General features: G+C 34.4%; 2 protein-coding genes and 1 long non-coding RNA gene across 5 annotated transcripts; all 3 read right to left on the bottom strand.

Moving 5' to 3' along the window:
* Positions 1 to 457: 457 nt before the first annotated feature.
* LOC130818957 (superoxide dismutase [Cu-Zn]) lies at positions 458 to 4,730 on the bottom strand. 2 transcript variants are annotated; one of them, XM_057685244.1, is made up of 8 exons: positions 4,426 to 4,730; positions 3,536 to 3,624; positions 3,346 to 3,447; positions 3,145 to 3,240; positions 2,221 to 2,252; positions 2,037 to 2,112; positions 834 to 887; positions 458 to 715 (listed from the first exon to the last, which is right to left on the bottom strand). In XM_057685244.1, the coding sequence occupies exons 2-8, from the start codon at positions 3,609 to 3,611 to the stop codon at positions 693 to 695; spliced, it is 459 nt and encodes a 152-aa protein (XP_057541227.1). In that variant the 5' UTR covers positions 3,612 to 3,624; positions 4,426 to 4,730; the 3' UTR covers positions 458 to 692. The 2 variants fall into 2 exon arrangements, with proteins under 2 accessions (XP_057541227.1, XP_057541228.1); XM_057685245.1 differs by having other exon boundaries at positions 4,293 to 4,594.
* A 627-nt stretch (positions 4,731 to 5,357) lies between these two features.
* On the bottom strand, positions 5,358 to 7,775 carry LOC130818958 (uncharacterized). 2 transcript variants are annotated; one of them, XR_009044042.1, is made up of 3 exons: positions 7,584 to 7,775; positions 6,210 to 6,318; positions 5,358 to 5,572 (listed from the first exon to the last, which is right to left on the bottom strand). It is a non-coding gene; the product is annotated as an uncharacterized LOC130818958 (long non-coding RNA). The 2 variants fall into 2 exon arrangements; XR_009044041.1 differs by having other exon boundaries at positions 5,358 to 5,562.
* Positions 7,776 to 20,215: 12,440 nt separating this feature from the next.
* Positions 20,216 to 21,268, bottom strand: LOC130818609 (uncharacterized). Its single transcript, XM_057684772.1, has 3 exons — positions 20,870 to 21,268; positions 20,682 to 20,776; positions 20,216 to 20,624 (listed from the first exon to the last, which is right to left on the bottom strand). Exons 1-3 carry the CDS (start codon positions 21,266 to 21,268, stop codon positions 20,216 to 20,218), a joined length of 903 nt encoding a protein of 300 aa, XP_057540755.1.
* Positions 21,269 to 21,482: the final 214 nt, after the last annotated feature.

The following is a 21,482-nucleotide window of genomic DNA, read 5'->3' as shown; positions in this document are numbered from 1 at the left end:
ATAATATTTGATTGATGAAAAGATATAATACTCGAGTATAGTCATTGAAAAACAAATGAAATATAAAACTTCATGAAGTCGATATGGAAAATAAAAGATAAAACTATAGAGTTGCTTAACAATTGTTTTTGACTGGTTTACTTAGCTCAATTTAATTAACTAGTAGCATGTACTTTTTTGTTTATCATTAAGCCAATTATAAAAGTTAAATGTTAAATGAGAAGTTTGACAAAAAATTAATTATTAGTTATTTAACTTAAAAGCTAGTTTTTGAATTGGCTTAAAACTTCTTACCAAACAAAATTTTTAAATACCAAGCCTTTGACAACCAAGGGTGTGAGACTTGATCAAGGATCCATTTTTAGACTTTAAAAGCCGTGCAAATAAAGTTTCAAAGTTTGAATCTAATCTAAATCTTAAAAAACTGGACTCACAATCAACCGTAAATACAAAAAAATTGCACAATCACATAAAGACAACCAATTAGAATCAACTTTGTTTCAGTTCATACAAATCCATGCATAATACCGAATCTTCATGGACACATCTAACAATTCCAGCAAAAGTAATGCTGGGTTTATTTAGAGAACATCATTTTTTTCTTGTTTTTTCCACCATCATTCTCATATGGGAGAGAAGAAAACTGTAATCTCTACTTCAATCTCTCTCTTTGAAAGTCGAAAAAGATAAGCTTAACCTTGAAGACCAATAATACCTGTATCAATACAACCTATTAATGATGACTGAACGCGAAAAAATTCAAACATCATCGACAACCTTCAGATAGTGCAACTCAACGCATACGAAACGTAACTAAGGTTTACAAAGCTTACCGCAAGCAATTCTTCCGCCTGCATTGCCAGTGGTCTTGCTGAGCTCATGTCCTCCTGAGAAAAAATATCCCATAGTTTAACTTGACGGATTTGCATGTTGCAACATGATGTTCATGGTAAGATAGTATTATCCACAATCAGAAACAGAACAAGTATGCAAGTTTTAAATCCTGACGTTCAATGTCAACTTTTATACATTTCAACTCGGGAAGCATGAAGATAGTGCAATCAGAAGTAGCATCCTTAATATACTTTTCTTCGGTAAATGCAATGTGAAAAATAAAAGTGGCCAAAGTTTTATAATCAGATGATATAATGCTTTATTACTCAAGAAATAAAACCTCCCAAGCATATGTCTCCGTTCAGGCTTTCATGACACTAGGGAATAAAACCTCCCTTTCCAGACTAAAGTGGTAAAGCATATGTCTAATAACATAAGTCATATCAAGACCATTGTAGTATCAATCCCTATGTTGGTGGAAAAATTAAACATATTAAAACTATGTCCTACGGGCTACAAGAAGACTAGTACCACACAAGAATGCAGAAATCAAACAGCATGACATAGATCTTAAAGTCATAGTCCAGAGTCTAGTCCAAAATCTGATACGTTCAACCTCAAACCAGTAATCATAACATTCATCTCAATCCAGTAAATCAGCAAGCCGAAACAAATTGATATAGTAGCAATTTTAGCTCAAAGCTATAGCAATGCTCATTTTCTTCGATCTTTTAGCACGCTAATTAACTGTAAATCTATTAGATGATGATTCACTTTTTTTGTCCCCTCTTTTATTTGGTTCCCCTAATGTGTTTCGGCTTTGTAGACATGGCGAGATGTGAGAAGTTCAAAGAAAAGCAACATAATAGGAGTTATCTTGATGCAAACATATGCATTTGACTAGTTATCTCCTCAATCATCTTCTAAGCCTTCCCTTATTAGACCAAATGTATGATTTCCCTCATTTGTATCAGCAAAAAGCTACCTTGAATGTGTGAGAAGATCACTTAAAACTAATTCAAACCACTCCAATGTCTCTCTACCCAATTAAAATTTGAAATTTAGTACAGGTTAGTCCAAAGAGTGATGACGATTTTAATTTCAACGCAAAACATATTCAATCAACAAGTCAGACCATTAAACAGAATACAAATGAATACTTCAAAGTTGAGACCATCATTTACGTGACATATAAAACATACCCCTTCCAAGATCATCAGGATCAGCATGGACAACAACAGCCCTCCCCACAATAGAATTGGCTCCTGAAAGAGGAATCTAAAAAACAAGAATAGCAGTAAGTCACATAAATTTCCTCTTTATGTATGTTGATACTTTTGTTGTCAAGAAGAGTGATCGTCAATTACAAAAGAACACAAAGATTACCTGGCTATCAATAATTGTAAAGGTAGCATTACCTGAGAAATAACCAAGATTAGCGTTAGGAATTCATAAAGATTAAAGAGGCTATTCGTTTACATAAACAAAAACAAATATGTTTGGGAATCCTCAGCCTACACATGACAGAAAGCAACAGAATCCAGAAGTCTTATGGCTTTTCAGCAACAAGAGGAGGAGATGAAATGTGAGACTTACAAAATACCTAAGCACACTCCGCACCTTTTTCTCATAGCTCATGTGACCAAATGCCAATTATCGGTCAACACATGTCTAAAGCTGAAAGTTCTAATTATGTACTTCAAATTATGTGCTTACATAACACAATTTAACCCAGAGAGAAAATGAATGCATCCAGCTACTAGTTTGTATCCAATCTGCTTACCCAAGTTATCATGAACGGAACAAAAGATACAAAATATTACCACGAGAATCTAACTTTCAATAACAAGGCATTTTATCTCACTAATACTCAACTAGAGGCATTCCCACTTCATCAAGTAAGGGACATTAAAGTGGGACGGCACGTGTAACTTCTAATCTCACCCCTTGATTAGTCAAAAATTAAGAAAATTAACATGACAAGGTAAATAAGTTCCCAAGGGCTTTAGTTATATACTGGTTCTATCCCTTTGGTTTTGAACTTTTAATCCACTACGTATTTGGATTTGAAATCGTTTTGCTACTAGTCGTGGGGGCGTAATATTGTAGCAATGTTGACATTGTAAACTCAAGCTCAGTGCAATTGTTGGATGCCATGTACCATATTATCCTAGTTAAATTTTTTGATAATCCTAGACTGCTTTAACATATGAACATAATCTGCCAACATACTTGATGCCTAATGGTCATTGATTAATGTCCAAAGAAATAATTGAATGAAATCACCTCCAAAAGGGGGAGAATACTTACCATCATCTCCAACTGTAATGTTCCCAAGATCACCAGCATGGCGAACATCATCTTCTGGGGAACCATGCTCTTTTCCAGCAGGATTAAAGTGTGGTCCTGCAGACAGGTTCATAAGAAACTTAAACCTCGACTGAGAAAAATCTTCACTTCCATAGCAGAAGATCATTTCATGAATACAACATTACAAAATTAAAGTTATACCAGTTGACATGCAGCCATTTGTGGTGTCACCAAGGGCATGAACATGGAATCCATGGAGCCCAGGCTTGAGGCCTGAGATATTTCCGGTCACAGTAGTGGGACCTAAAAGAGAACATAATTAGACAAGAGAAAACTCCACAATATTTAATAGATTCTTTGACCAACCACAAGACAGAAACTCAAAATTTACCATCTCCTTCCTGGGCGAAGTAGATAGTACCAGTAACACCCTCGCTACTGTTCAAAACAGCCACGGCCTTGCCCATGATTATGTGTATTCTGGAAGATCAACACTGGTATAAGTATATATAATATGTTCATACAATAATTACATGATTATAGCATAAAATGATGGAAAATATAAACATAAACTAAGTTGCACTAAAACGGACACGGACACGGCACGGGTACGGGAAAACGCCAACTTAAAAATGGCGGACACGGGGACACGAAAATGGTAATATAATAAATATATCAAATTAAAGATAATTTTACAATCTTTCATTTGATATATGTAAATTAACACTTTAAAAACATAAAACTGCAAATAAGTACCAAATAAACATCATAAGTATTTAAAAAAATCATACAAACCAAATCATAGAAAACCAAATAAATAGGTAAATTTAAGCCCATACATCAGTTGCACTTTCTTCAATCAAAAAAAAAATCAAATAATGTTTCCAGTTTTTTACCAAAACAAAACATTAATTCATGTAGATTTTTAAACCCAATTTGTTCATCAAACTAGAAAATTCCAGGGTTTTTCAAACAAATAAATGGCTCCATATTACTTCGATTGTAAAATCAAAGATGAAGACAGTAATCGAATTCAATGGTCGAAAGAGCACATTACAAGAAATTAAGATTAAGAATTTAAGATTAACACTAAGATTAAAGATTAGAACAAGATTAATATTAGGATTTAGGATAAAGAGTGAAAATACCTTAAACAAAATCAAAAATTTCAATTTTTAGGGATTAGGGTTTGAAAACCTTCGAGTTCGACTGTGTTCGAATCGAGGCTTCGAGCAACCCACAGCAGCACCGAAATGAGAAAAAGAGGAGAGAGTAGTATACCTCAGATTACCCCTGGAGAAGAGAGAAGGAACGAAGGAAGAGACGAAGATTCTGGACGAAGATGAGAAATGTAAATTGGAATATTGAAATGAAATGCGGCGAGGTAAGGGACGGAAGTTATTCGTATTTATGAAGATGGGTGACTAATTGTAAAGTCAATAATGGCACATTTCCTACCTACTACGAGTCTACTACACCACATTTTAACATTCAAACATTACACCAGTCCACTAGAGGAATGAAATTTTTCTTACTTTTTATATGGTAAAATAAAAAAAAATAAAAAAAAAAAGGAAAAAACATAGAGAAGATAACTAGAAGGAAGAAGTCTTATATTTTTTTTTAAAAAAAATACTTTTTTAAATAGAAATGTATTTTTAAAACTTTATGTATTTATTGATTATTGATTAGAAATAGTAATACATTAATTAAAGCTCAAGTAATTCTTTTTGTATCTCATGTTTTTGAACTACGATTTAGATGAACTAGCTATACTTATGCTTCGCAATACCTTTCCCATGTTCCTCTTGGACTTTCAAACAAGATGTTTTCATTATCAGTATCACATAAGGGTTTTCTTCATTGGCTTAGTTCTTTGTTTTCTCTTACATTTTCAATTCGACTTGATATCTATTCTTCTACAACTACATACTTTAATGTTTTGCACATTAGTCGAGATTTTAGTGAAAGAGCTATTAACTAATTACACATAAAAAACGAACTGCTACACATGTGATGATGATGGAAGAACAAATTTGGTTTTTATCATCATCATCCTAATGAATCCTGCCAAAGGCAGGGTCTGAAGAGGATGGGAAAGAAGGCAGACCAATATCTTCATCACAAGGTGGTCGCGATAAAAGGAAACCTCTCAACTCGAGTATCATTTAACATATGAAATCCTTGCAAAGGGAAAACCTACAAAAGAAAATCGAAAACAGAAGGCAAAAAACACATATGACAGAACATACAAATATAGCACCATCCAAGAAGGCAAAACCAACCAAATTGCAAGCAAACAAAAATGATTAACACACAACAAAAAAAAAATTAATTACACTCACGTAAATCTGGCGTCTTCAACTATCCTTATCCCAAGTCAAGTCCTCCAAAAGGTGTAACTCACCCAAGTCCTTCCTAATTTGTTCTTACCACATTTATCAATGTCAAAATAGATTTAATCATGGCTACCACAACGACTAATGATTTCAACACTCTAAATCTGCATTTTCACCCTCCTTTTTTCTGAATTTTGCTCTTTACACATAAATGCGAAAATCATTATTATTGGTGCGAAAATCACTCGTTAACCACAATCTTTATATGTTAATGTTATATCGAAACAAAGTTTTAGAACTCAAAAGTCTTGTTCAGTCCATTTTCGGCTTTCTTCCCACAATTGGTTTCTTTATGAGCTCCAAAATCCCTCGTTCAACTGCAAAAACCAAAGAACAGGGACGGAGCAAACAATTTCGAGATCCTGTTTATTTTTCACAACTTTCTAAAATTGGGGCCCTTTAATAATTAAAAAAGATTTTCATAAACTAAAATGAAAATTCAACACAATTTTAATTTTAAGTACTAGAATTAAATAAATTGTTGATTATTTATATAAATTAAGTTAGTGATAATCGAAGTTTGATGAATTTGGGAAAATTAAATCATGTTAAGAGAAAATATTTGAAAATTAAACAGTTGCTTTGGAAAGAGATAAACAAGGAGAGAAAAATTTAATTAATAAGTTTTGAACATATGACATATGATATGTTAAGTAGAACTCTTACCCGCTATTATATCACAATAGTATGTTATTCCAATATGATTTTTTAATATAAGGCCTTTAAGTTTTGGGTCCTGTGCGGTTGGGCACCCTGGATAGCTCCAGAACCGCCTCTGCCAAGGAAAGATATAGTTGATCAAAATAAAGTTGTCAAGTTTAAGAAATAATAATATTTAGACTATGTTTGAATAACTACTTTGGAGAGAAAATAAATGAAAGAAAGATGAAGGGAGGAAAGGAAAGAGAAAAGAAGAAAAGATAAATTAAAGAAAAGTAACTCTTATTTGTTTAGAACAGAAAAAAAAACAGAAAGAAAGGGAGATAAAGTTTTCCCTTTAAAATTTTCCAACTTTGGAAAGATTGATAACTTAGCAAAACTCATCAATTGAATCCTTTAAATTCCTCCCCTCCAAATCCCTTCAAATTCCTCATCTTCTTTTCCATCTATTTCTTTCTATCCAAACATACCCTTACAGCTTGATCAAATTTGCTAGATTACAATCTCGAATGCAATACATTTAACAGACAAACATGAAAAATGCACAAATGAGATTTACCAAGCCTGATACTCGTGGTGAATTTATCTACTGACTATAGACAAAAAGAGTCAGATACTCTAATGTAGAATTAGCTTATATGAGCGGGATATGCTGGCATATTGATTATGATGTCTCTGATGTAGAATGAATAAATATTCATGTTATCATTAGTCTAAAAAGCTTTATGTCAACTTTCCATATCTATTATAAGCTAAGTATTTTTAATTTAGTGCTATTATGTGCAGTGTTATCTTTCGGACCTCATTATAATTTTTTTACCAATACTTTTCTTGTTAAAGCAAGTGCCAATTCTAACATCCGCTTTTTTTTTTCAAAATAATAATAATAATAATAATAATAATAATAATAATAATAAATAAAATAGTAATAATAAATCTATAAAAAAAACTTCAGAAATTAAAAAAAAAAAATAACTCCCCATTAACAAATAACTTCTCACTTCTCCAATCTAATAACTATCCTCATTTACCCACTATAAATTAAACCAATTACCCTTAATTCATTCACATTATTACTCACACTTCCTTTTTCTCTTACAAACCACTTCGTCCATCTTCCAATTGCTTAAAATTTAATCAAGAAAAGACAATATTTTAATATTAAAGGTATGAATTTCATCTATTTGTTAGAAATTTTTTTTTATTCAAAACCCAAAAAAAAATTTATGCTATTAATTGAAAAACACCCATCTTTTTTATTTGAATAATGAATATATATATATATATATATATATATATATATATATATATATATATATATATATATATATATATATATATATATATATATATATATATATACATATAATTTTTTCTGACCTTAGTTTTCCGGCGATACGGCAGTCATCGGGATACCACCGGGGTGCGACGGCGGCCACCAAAGCCACCGCCGGCTGGCAGCCAGCCCTTCTTCCTTCTTCCTTCCTCCTCTCTCTTCTTTCCCTTTCTTTTCGTGGGTTGGGTTCTGTATAACCCAATTCTATTTTTCCTAAGTTTAGCTTTTCTTTTTACTTTTCTTTTCTTATTTTTCTTCTTTTCTTTTTAAATTCTTTTAATCATATTATTGTTTTAACCTTTCCCCTTTTCTTTATGTACTACTCTTAAAATTTCTAATCACTTTTTTTGAAACTGCCATTTTAAATATATATAAAACGAGAGTCTTTTAATTTATTATTGGTTGATTGGGGTATTAATTTGAGATATATTATTTTATCGTGTAGACAGCGGATTCTTAGACAAAGATTATTAGGAGCGTACGTTTGTCTAGGATCGCGTGACAAGGTAATTCTCAATGTCCATCTAATTACGACTATTCCGTTAATATTATGTGCTAAATGATAATTAATGTGTTTAAATAGAATGCATGATTTTATATGACATTATTTTGTATGATATTATATTTTATATATTCTCAAATTATATCTACTATTATTTTTGTCAAACTTGAATTTATAATTACTATTTTGATAAAATTTATATTATTATTTTGATAACGAAATTAGATACGGTTTAATTTGAAAGAGAAATACTTATAATATTATTATTTTTATGAAAGTTATATTATTATTTTAATAATAATTTTAAATGCGATTGAATTTGGGAGAAAAATATTATGATATTAATATTGCAATTGAATATTCTTGAGATACATTTTTCTTGGGAAAACCTATGATCGTAAAATAAAATGTATAATGTATGATTGATTATATGTTTGTGTGCTCGCGACTAATTATTAAAATATATTAAATCACGTAAAGTGTAACACGAGGGAAATGAAACTCTTATATTTGTTGTAATCCAAGTATAAGGATGATGAACAGGTTGTCCTATTTGGTTAGTATAGCTGCCGACAGGTTTTATTATTTTAGATACTTGATACGATGTTTAGTCATCCTTCTATTTGTTGTGATCCAAGTAGAAGGGGTGTGCACACTAGGGTTCCCTGAGACTACTCTGCTGGCCTTGAATTATTTGGGGTGACGACTCTTGATGAAGTAGGTATAGGGCTAAAGCCTCGGCCTACTAGCGTTCTCGTTCCCTCAAATTAAAAATTGATTATGTTTTTGTCATTATTAAGTATCAAATTAATAAATTGGTTTATGTGATATTATATATATTGTTTTCAAAAATTGTTTTTTTTAAACTCAGCTATATATTATTTTCTAAAATTATTTCAATTTGATTATATTTTATTTTCTTAAATCATTTTCAAACTTAATCGTTTTATGGGATGGAGTTGAAATTACTCAATTTCATGATTTTGGGAGTTTTTCCCTTGCTTTTCTTGCATTCTTATGTTGCAGGTTATTGATTGCATCGGAATCGTGGAGTGAGGATCACCTAGAAACATAGCTTTTATTAGGGTCGTATTTCAGTTTAAATTTTACCTTAAGTTGTTTAAATTTTATATGGACATAGATTGCGTTTCAGTCTTTTCTTATGTTGTAAGACCCTTCGTTGGATTTAAAGTTATTAATTTATTTCTTAGTCGTTAAGCCTTACATTTATTTTATTAGAGATATATGTGGCGGTAACACTCACATGAGTAGGTTTTGGCTCATGTTTTTCACTAAAGGTGTTTTCAAAAGTTCGACCTATTCTGAGGGTGTTACACCAATAATCTTAATACTGACTTTAACTTTGAACACTTAATCGAACATGCTTTGTCTTATACTTTGGAAAGGGTCGATAAAGATGTGTTGTATGTGAATGGTTTGAAGTTTGGAACAATTGATGAGGATTTTTTGATCGAAGCAACAAGAAAGGAGTAGAAGTATGACGCTCGCTCGACCAAATGTGGGTTGCTCGACCGGTCGAGCGAGTGGTGCAGAATGAGACAGTAGCTTCACTGAAGGCTCGCTCGACCGAGCGAGGTAGTGTCTCGATCGAGTGGTAATCGAGCAGACTACATAGGATTTCGTTTTGGTCAGAATTTTTTGTGTAGTCATTGAATAAGTGCATTACTTCCTTGTTTAATGTAATGTTTATTGTGATGTTTATTACTATAGTTAATTATCATAGTTAATAGGGGTGTTATATGTGGTTTATGGTGATTTATGAGAGAATTCTAAGAGTGATGAATACCTTGCCTATAAATAGGATTCATCACTCATAGAAATATTCACCAAAAAAACACATATTGAGTAGTGCATTATTAGAAACTTAAGAGTGTTCTTACATTGCTCTAGTATTTGTGATCTGGAGAGATTGTTCTCAAGATAAGAGAGGTTTATTATAATTGTATTGTTGAATCATTTATAATAAAACTACATTTGGGGGGGGGGGGGGGGGGGGTATCCAAGAAGCCTCATAAACACTTGTGTTCATCTTCGCACTATATTTTTCATTTTGTTTTTCATTGTTAAAACTCTTTGAGGGTTTCATTTCATTTCTCCATATGTTCATCAACACTAGTAATATACATATTGTTAATTAAGACGATCTCATGGTTGGACTATCTCAATTAGATTTACCATATATATTTAGGGGGTGTTTGGCATGGGGAACATAAAATGTAATGGAACAAATCTAATAAATAGGAGTAAGGGTAAAGGTAAGGGTTGTAGTTATATGTAATTTGGTATAACAATATAGGAAGACATCAACTACATAAAGAAAAAGAATTTATTACTTGACATAAATGGGTGGTAACAAAACAAGGGTATCCGCTACCCTAAAGAAAGGGATTGAGTTAACCTAATACTTCATTATACCAAAGAAAAAATGTGGAATAATGGTATTTGAATCCCTTACTTTATATCAAAAAGTTCATATCAAACACCCCCTTAGTGTATTACAGTGATTATTTATAATTTCAAAGTGATCAATTAGAGTAATAGCCAAATTTTATGGGTCCGTCTCATTGTAAGATGGTCTTATACAAAAAGAGTTGTTCATAATATTGTAAGAAGTTAAACGTTGTCAAGGCAACCATCTTACGTGGAAAAAAAAACACTTCAAATCTCTAACTAAAAATTTTAAAAATAATCATATGTGTCTACGCTCTACTCCACATAAATTTTGTCTAGCACAAGTTGTTGAATGCTTAATTGAACTAAAACATACAACTTTTAAAAATTCAAGATCAAATCATAATTTAAATGGAAAATTTACTCAAAATAATCCCAATTATTACTCATTGACCAAAAATAATCCTTACTATTACTTATTTTTAGATAATCTCAACTGTCACCATAGTTTGTTCATAGCATACCCCTCCCCCTTATTACCGGTTACAACAGGTAAAAAAGAGTTTAATTTTTTTTCCTTTTTTGTTCTGTTATAGTCTTTAATCCTACTTCCTCATTAATTGTGTATTCAACGACTTTCCCATTAATTCCCTCCATAATTTCACACCTAATTTCTTCTATAGTCCAAAATCTAATCCCCTGAATCAAATTTCTAACCCTAAATAGAAGCACAGAAGATCAATTGAAGTACAAAAGAACAATCGTTCTGTTGGATTGAGGTTCTTCAATGGTATGTTCGTTTTTCCTTTTTTAATTTGTTTCCAATTAGTTTAGTTTTTGTTAAATTTGTTGTTCTTGATTGGTTTTTCTGTTGTTGTTTTTTTCCCTTTTTTTGGTTTAGTAATGTGCACGTGATATGTTTACAGCTAAGTTTTGGTTTGGAGGTAAATTCAAATGGACAAACTGTAATACCCCAGATTTAGCTTGAAAAAGGATTGATGGACTACTCATATCAACAAGGTGCATCTTCTTTTCATGGGAGCCCATTTGCTAAGAACTCCACAGTTAAGCGTGCTTGGTAGGGAGCAATCTTAAGATGGATGACCTCATGGGAAGTTTTCCCGGGCGCGCACGAGTGAGGCCAAAGTGCGCTGGAAAGACTTGTGTTGGTCTGTGAGGCTAGTCTACAGTCTTCATGAGTAGTCACCGGCAGTCCGAGGGGCTGAGGTGTTACACAAACAATGGCTTAGATTATGTTGGTGGTCAAGGTTGTACCATATCAATTGACTTAGACCTGATTTCTTGGTTTGATTTAGATGATATAGTAGTGAATGAGGTTGAAGTTAAATATGAACACTCTTTGTTTTTTATAAATCTGGCTTGCATGCAATTTGAGGTTGGTTTGAAAAGGGTAAACAGTAAGTGTAAGGGAAATGGTAAGGATAGGGGTTAAGTTTAGGGCAATAGCTGTGTATATACTAAAGGTTGGTGATAATGTAGCTTTGGAGAAGGAATTAACTAAAAGGGTCCCAAAGTTAACTTTCAAATGGGCATCAAAAAGCAAAGTGGATAATAAAAAACAAAATCAGGCATGTGGTCTCCAAAACAGTTCAGATCCCTTAAATGACCACAACCCCTAATCTTTGTTCACTTTTATCTCAAATCCTAGACTTTATAGTGCACCAAAAAACCTTCTGAGCCATGAAGAAAACCTTCTATTAGAGGGTAATTAGGAGTCTGATGGTGAGGATAATCAAGCATCTATGGGTGAAGATAATCAAGCATCTAAGGGAGGGGGCAGTGAAGCATTTGAGGGTGAGGGCAGTGAAGCATGTAAGGATGAAGGAAGTGTAGATTTGGATGAAAATGATAGCAATGAGTCAAGTGATGGTAATGAAGGGGTAAGTGATGGTGAGGATGGGAGCTATTGTGTAAGCAATGAAGTAGATTAAAGTGAACAAGAGAGTTATAAAAACAGTGAAGGGGTGAATGAAAAAGAACAATTGGATCAATTGGATGATGTTGTTATCACTTTGAATTTGGGTAGGGATGATGAGTGTGTTTCTGATTATGAGGATAATGACGAAGAACAACTACATGTTGATGTGAATGAGCACACTGGCCGGAAAAAATTCAAGTGGATTGTAGGTACTAGCTTCCCAAATCCAACTATATTTAAGAATGGAGTGACAAAGTATGCACTAACACAAGGGGAAAGCTTTGAAAATAGCTGGGAGTGATAAGAATAGGTTTAGTGTTGTTTGTCTTTTGGGATATCCTTTTAGGCTTTATGCATCTTAGGACAAAAAAAATGTTGAGTATCCAGTGAAGTCAGTTAAGAACAAACATACCTATCAGAGAAACACGGAGGGAAATACTCGACTAAAATCTAAACGAGTGGCTGAGCAAATGCTGAAAGTGTTCAAGAAAAGACCAAATATTCCATCCAATGAGATTATGGACTTGATGAAGAACAATTACAGTGTTATTTGTAGTAGGGATTTTACATACCACGTCAAATATAATGCTCATAAGAGGCTTCATGGTTCAATGAAATACCATTAAAATAAGGTGATGAACTATGTTGAGGCTTTGAAAAATAGTAGTTCACATAGTAAGTTTAGCATTCTATCTAACAGTCTTAACACTAACCCATCCGTGTTCCAAAGATTTTTTGTTTTCTATGAAGCTTTGGGGAATGGTTGGTATAATGGTTATAGGAAAGTCTTGTGCATTGATGGTTTTTCATCAAGACTTTCTCAGGGGGTATGCTATTATCAGCAACTGGAAGGGACCCAAATGAACACATGTTTCCTTTAGCATGGGCAGTAGTAGAGGGGGGAAAACAATGAATCTTGGTAATAGTTTCTTTTTGAGTTGAAGAAGGGTTTAACCCCAATTAATGGTGAAGGTTGGACTCTGATTTATGATGAGCATCAGATAACTCTTTTTTTTCCTAATTCCTTTATGCAATGTCTTTTATGCAATTGTCTTTGATATGTAATGAATTTGTTTTATGTAGAGTATACTGAGGGCAGTAAGTGTTGAGCTTTGAAAGGCTGAACATAGGCAATGTGCAAGGCATATATATGCCAACTGGAGCATGCACTTTAAGGGAGTGGAGTTAAATATTTTTGTCTTGCAAGTGTGCCAAGGCCTACAATGAGCCTGATTTCTATGACGGCGTTAAGGATATGGATTAGGTAAGCCATAAAGCTGTTGATGCATTTAAAAAAGCTAATCCAAATGTCTTTTATAGAACATATGTGAAAAAGGAAAGTATGTGTGATGTAATTGTTAGCAAGATGGTAGAAACATTCAACAATTTGTAACATCTCGGAATAACTCGAATCGTACGAAAAGAGAAGATGACCTTTTAAAAACAAGTAAATATCGTCCGAGTCAAACCAGGATGTTAGAAGGCAGTTAAAAGACGGATTTGAAATTAAGGAAAGCTTGCGGATCGAGTTCTATTAGTGTTATTATGAACTACTAGATATAAGAAATTCTTAGCAGCGGATAAGAACGAAAAGTTAAATCTACTTATTACAACTTGAGAACGAATATCGCCTCATAAAACCAAATATTCTTTAAACTTTATTAGAAGTTCTTATCAAGACTTCTGTATCCTAACGATTTATTTCTCCAAGGGACAATCCTCACTCCCCAAACCTGCAACTTAACTTACTGCTAGTCATTGCCCAGATAGGAAACAACATCATCGCAGGGTCGTTAAGACCAAAAGTACACGTCAGCAATCGTCGCATACCAAATAAATAATAACAACAAGAGAAAGTTTTAATTTAATAGCTGTCAATTCACAGAAAAGTACGCTTCGATCATGCTGATAAAGAATAACTATTTTCATGTAAAGATTAGTCAGCCATACTGCTGTACCATCCAGCCATACTGCCGGTACACTCCAATCTCCATAAGTGAGACAATACATTAGGGGGAGCTAACCCCTAAGCAAGTCTCTACCATAGACACTCGTCTTACTTCGGTGCCTATGGTTAAGTATGCATACCCCCGCGGTGGCTCATAATGCCCCCATATACCGCGAGTAATTCATTTCCATCAATTGACGTCATACTACGTCCACTTTAAGGTTAGTGAGGTCATACTACCTCTGCTTATCAAAACAATGTATAAAAAATTATTTATTCAGAAAGATAACATTATTCATACTATATATATCCATGCTTTACTTTTGTATACCATTATTATATGATACATCGGACTAAATGCGAACTTCGCTGCGTGTACATACCTTAAGCAAGATAACCAACTCTCAAGCGTCCTATTCAATTCCCAGTCACGAATCGACTTCCTACAGGGTTCAATCGTATTCGGGAAATAAGCACACATACACACTTTCCTCAAATCAACCATAACACACACATACAATTACAACCACACCTAGAATACCACACACATCATGAACATCCATCACATACTATAACATGGTAAACGCACAAAACAGGACAGCATACATAATCTGTCCAGAAACGGAATTTAAAACTGTCAAACTGAAAATCCGACTTCACCGTTGCGTCCGGAAGGCGTCAAAACCCCCGGGTACCAATTTTCATAATTCATAATGTACTCTAAGTATTTTTAACCTATTTTCAAGCCAAAAAGTGTCCCAAAAACAGATTTTTTTTAACATTTTTCTAACCCTACGGGATTCACCAAAATTTCATCAACAAATGAATTCCAAATGGTACATTGCCTATTAAATATCATTGACCAAATTTATATAATTCTTATGAACCATCTTTGAGATTAAATTCATTGTTCAACAATAATTTCTTTAAATATACACATTTTTTTTACATGAACATTCATTTATATATATATATTTCAAAATCACCCATCACACAAACCAATCCTATTCTTCACATATATGCATATCTAAAAACTCTAAAAAGAAACATTCTTCATCAATTCAGATAGAAAAATACATCCCAAAATCATACATGAAATTTTAAATTCTTAAATTAAACATGAATTATAAGATAAAACATATAATAATCATAGAATTTTAAATTAAAACTTAAGAATCAACATAGATTAAGAATTACACTTACAATTGTAGAGGAAAACACCTAATGATCAAGTGTAATGGAGTTAGGAATGTGGATTAGGAGGAATTTTGAAATGATGTGTTTTTTTTTTGTCCTTGGAAACTTTAGAAATGAAAGGATGTAAAAATGAAAATGATTAAGGAATTAGGAAGGGTTAATTATATGGGATTAATGCCTTGATCCTTCATTACCCTAAGGGAGTTACAAGCTCCACCAAGAGTCCTTCCTATCTTTAGTTTTTTTTTTTTTGAAAATAAAAGATGGGTTAAGGAAAAGTTTGGGCCCAAATAATTGTAATTGCCAAAAGGGATTGCAAATCTCATGACCAAGCCCAATAATAAATAAACTATATATATATATATATATATATATATATATATATATATATATATATATATATATATATATATATATATATATATATATATATATACATATACATATATATATATATATACATATATATATATATATATATATATACATATATATATATATACATATATATATATATACATATATATATATATACATATATATATATATATATATATATATATATATATATATATATATATATATATATATATATATATATATACATATATATATATATATATATATATATATATATATATATATATATATACATATATATATATATATACATATATATATATATATATATATATATATATATATATATATATACATATATATATATATATATACATATATATATATACATATATATATATATATATATATATATATATATATATATATATATAATATTACTAGTATATTATTAAATATATCGGGAAAAAAAAATCGGGAAAATATCGGGGTGTTACAGACTACCCCCCTTAAAAAGGTTTTGACCCCAAAACCACACTTATGATAATACATAACCACAAAACAAGTAAAACGAACTTAATCACTATACACACATACACAACGCAACCCAAAACATAAATCGCGCGAAAATTCTATCGCCTTCTACCCCCCTTAACGAAGTTACGTCCCCGTAACTTACTAACCTGAGAGAAAAGGTGAGGATACTGCTCTCGCATGGAGTCTTCCGTCTCCCAGGTTGCCTCTTGTGAGCGGTGATTGAACCATAATACTTTAACCATGGTGATATCCCTCCGACGAGTACTACGGACCTTCTTATCCAATATCCGGATGTTCCCCATAGGTTAGGCTCTCATCAAGTTCTAACACCTCTGGATCTAATACATGAGAAGAAGATGCAACGTAACGTTTCAACTGAGAAATGTGAAAAACGTCGTGCGCTTTACCCAGAGCATTAGGCAATGTTAACCGATAGGCTAACTTCCCTACTTTCTCCACAATGTCATAAGGACCTATGAAACGTTGACTTAACTTTCCACGAGCACCAAAGCAAACTACTCCTTTCATTGGAGACACACGAAGTAGAACCTTGTCACCCACTTCAAATTCACCAGGCCAACGTCGGAGATCGACGTACGATTTTTGTCTATCTTGGGCTGCTTTCATTTTCTTGCGAATTAACTTTACTTGTTCAGTCATTTGAACAAGCATATCAGTAACTAAGGTGACAGATTCAGTAAAATCATCCCAGCATACAGGACTACGGCACTTACGACCATAAAGTGCTTCAAACGGAGCCATTTGAATCGTAGCTTGGTGACTGTTATTATAAGAGAACTCTACCAGATCCAAATGTTCATCCCATGAACCTTGCCATTCCATGGCTATCGCTCTCAACATGTCCTCCATAATTTGATTGACGCGTTCCGTCTGACCATCGGTCATTGGGTGGAAGGACGTACTATGAAGAAGGGTGGTCCCCAACGCTTTTTGTAGTGATTTCCAGAAATGTGACAAATATTGAGTATCCCGATCAGAAACAATAGTACGAGGTATTCCATGATAGCGAATCACGTACTTAATATAAGCACAAGCAAGTTGTTCCATATCCCACTTACAATTCATTGGAATAAACCTTGCCGACTTAGTAAGTCTGTCCACGATAACCCAAAGAGTATCATTACCGGCTCTTATTCGAGGCAAACCCAACACAAAGTCCATGGAAATGTCGTCCCACTTCCATATCGGAATTTCTAGAGGTTGTAATAATCCGACAGGTCTCTTATGCTTACTCTTGACCTTTTGACACGTTAAGCACTTAGCAACAAATTCTGCAATATTCTTTTTCATACCCGACCACCAAAACATGCATTTTAAATCTTGATACATCTTGTCTCCACCAGGACGAACTGAGTATCTAGAATTATGAGCTTCGTTCAATAATTTTTCCTTCAAAGAGTCACACCCATCTGGTACACACCACCGTCCTTTAAAACGAAGACTACCATCCTCATGAATTGTAAAACCATCAGCTCTCCCTTCACTGATCTGCTCCCGAAGTTTAATGAACTTGGGGTCTTCCAGTTGCTTAGCCATAATCTCTTCGAAAAATGTAGGTTGAATGGACAATGCACTCAACTTGGCTTCCAACTCCCCTTCTTGGATTATCTCTAAGCTCATTCTCTCAAACTCCTTACACAATTCCTCAGAGGTTATTAATGCTGAGACTGAGTGCCTCGATTTTCTGCTCAAAGCATCAGCGACCACATTCGCACGGCCTTCATGATAAGAAATCTCCAAGTCATAATCACTGATAAGTTCTAACTAACGTCGTTGGCGCAAATTCAACTCGGATTGAGTGAACAAAAATTGCAAACTTTTATGGTCCGTGAAGATCTTGCATTTGACACCATAGAGATAATAACGCCAGATTTTTAATGCAAAAACCACAGCCGCTAATTCCAAGTCATGTGTTGGATAATTCACCTCATGAGTCTTCAGCTGATGCGAAGCATACGCCACTACTTTCCTATTTGCATTAAAACACAACCTAATCCATGTTTGGAAGCATCACTGTTGACGGAATATTCCAAAGATTGATCAGGTAAGGTGAACACTGGAGCTGTAGTTAACTTCTCCTTCAACAACTGAAATGCCTTCTCACACTCCTTGGTCCATTCGAACTTCTTCTCCTTCTTCATCAAGGATGTTAGCGGACGACCGACATGAAAAAAAAATCCTTCACAAAACGACGATAATACCCTACCAAGCCTAAGAAACTTCGAATATCCGTAACATTTCGGGGTGTAGACCAGTCCCTAACAGCTGCTACTTTTGCTGGATCAACGGAAATTCCTTCCTTAGAAACAATGTGACCTAGAAAAGCCACTTGCTCTAACCAAAATTCACACTTCGGAAACTTAGCATACAACTGATTCTCTCGCAGAATCTCCAAGACTATCCTTAAATGTTCTCGATGTTCTTCTGGGCTCTTAGAATACACCAAGATATCATCAATGAACACCACCACACATTTATCGAGATACGCGTTGAAAACCCGATTCATCAATCCCATAAACGCGCCGGTGCGTTGGTCAACCCAAAAGGCATCACGGTGAATTCGAAGTGTCCATATCTGGTTCTAAAAGCTGGTTTACTAATATCCTCCTCCTTAATACGTAACTGATGATACCCTGACCGCAGATCAATCTTGGAAAAGACTCCTGCCCCTTGTAACTGATCAAAAAGATCATCAATCCGTGGTAATGGGTACTTATTCTTAACAGTGACCTTATTAAGTTCTCTGTAATCAATGCAGAGACGCATCGTTTCGTACTTTTTCCTTACAAAAAACACCGGGGCTCCCTAGGGCGACACACTGGGTCTTATATAACCCTTCTCCAACAACTCCTCCAATTGGACTTTCAATTCTTCCATCTCCCTTTGGGTCATTCGGTAAGGAGCTTTTGAAATTGGCCCTATCCCAGGGATTAAGTCAATCGAAAAGTCCACGTCCCTTCTCGGCGGCATACCAGGATGTTCTTCTGGAAAAACATCCTTAAAATCACAGACCACCGGAATGTTCTCAAGTCGCACCTCCCGCTCCTTCACCTTACTTATACTACACAGAAACCACGGTTGCCCTTGCTTGATTAACTTCCTGACCTTCAATGACGATACGATTTTTACCTTGGGTCCTTAGGAAGCTTTCTATATTTAACTTTCTCTCCTCGGGGTCCGCTTAGCGTTACAGATTGCCCCTCACAATCTATTACTGCCTTATATCTACCCAACCAATCCATCCCAAGGATTACATCTAGACCTTCCATTTCTAAAGAAACAAATCACTCGAGAATTTTGTCTTTCCTATATTGACTGACACCCCACGAAAACAAAATACTACAATGAAAGGTCTCTCCGGAAGGAATAGCGACTGAGAAAGATGTTTTCTCGGGATTTTCCAATCCTCAGTCTTTAACTCTAGATTTAGAAATAAACGAGTACGATGCACCAGAATCAAAAAGAACTTTAATAGACTTTGAATTGATGCAAAAAGTACCTGTGACCACATCGGACACTTGTGCTGCTTCCCTAGCGTTAACTGCTGATAGTTTGCCATTATTGTGAGAGACTGGGGTAGCGCCTCCTTGACTACCTCGTTTTCCAGGAAATTTCTCATTCCTAGCATTCCCTTGAAGTTGCTGAATTCCGGATTAATTTCTCTGAAACCTAAAGTTTGAGACACCCCTAGGGTTTAGGGTTTCTACCAAAACAACCACCGTTTTGATTCCCACTTCTCGTGTCATTGCCACTCCGACCATTATCGAAGCGTTGTTGTAGAAAACCTCTGTGATTCCCCCCCTTGAGGCTCTTGTTGTCCCAATCGAGCATAGCACTCATACATTCTATGACCCGATTTACCACAGTAAGAACAGTCTACTAATGCTCCCCGACAATCTCTCCCTGGATGATTTTTCTGGCATCTCCTACAGTTATAAATTCTTTCCTTTCCATTGCGGCCATAAAGTGGTTTCTGTACCCTGACCTCAGATGTCGATCCTCTCCCACCTTTACTTGACTGTCCTGGCTGGTACACTTTTTCTTGATAACCCCCATAGGTTTTGTGTTTCTTAAAGTGGTTTTGTGCATGATTACTCCCGCTCTCTGCATTCTGGAACATAGGTTCCCTCCTCTTGTCCCCACTATGGGCCAACTTCTCCTGCTCCTTCCTAATAACATTTTGTATCTAGGTTGCCCTCTTATATAACTGGTCTAAAGTATCGTACCTATCGGTCTCAATGTGTTTTTGAATCTCGTACGATAAACCCAATTCGAAGCGTTGCATTTTCTTTGTTTCAATCGGGACGTCCTCAGGGCAAAACTTCAGAAATTCCATAAATTTCTGATAATACTCATGCACTGTTAAATTCCCCATTTCAAACCTAGCAAACTCGTTTGACTTATCTGTCCTCACGTGAGGTGGGTAGAATTGATTCCTTAACGCTCCCTTAAAATGTTCCCAGCTAAATTCACCATCATTCTCCACTATCAGCCTCGCCTTACTATGTGTCCACCAGTAGTCAGCATCTTCGACCAGATAAAATGCAGCCTGGTCGACCATAAATTCTGCGGGACATCGAACTACACTAAAGAGTTTGTCAAACTCTCGAAGCCAGTTTTCCAGCGTAAAAGGTTGTCCTTTCCCATCATAAGTAGAGGGCTTACTCTGGGCTATTCTCTTACTAATCGATGAAGCCCTCTCTTCCAAGGATTTCTGTCTGGGGTTTCTTGCACCAGCTAGGGCTTTCACTAGGTTCCGAAGTATACGGTCAGAGTCACCTCTATTTTCGTTCTTTCTCAAGAATGGAGGCATGATGGAAGGTATACAACATTTTAATAAACAAGGTATATATATAAATATTCTATTTCCATCATCGAGGTTAAACAAAACTTAGGCTAATATAACTTCTTAGAGATAACGAGGTCTATCCTAATAGTTGGTAGAATTAAAAAGTTGAGCCTGTTAATCGGCTCCTAAGCTTCCGCCAAATAAAAAAAAAACAATTATATTAATTAATTATACTAAT

Source organism: Amaranthus tricolor, chromosome 7 (assembly GCF_026212465.1).
Source record: "Amaranthus tricolor cultivar Red isolate AtriRed21 chromosome 7, ASM2621246v1, whole genome shotgun sequence".
Taxonomy (NCBI): Eukaryota; Viridiplantae; Streptophyta; class Magnoliopsida; order Caryophyllales; family Amaranthaceae; genus Amaranthus; species Amaranthus tricolor.
This window is presented reverse-complemented; position numbering and strand designations above follow the sequence as displayed.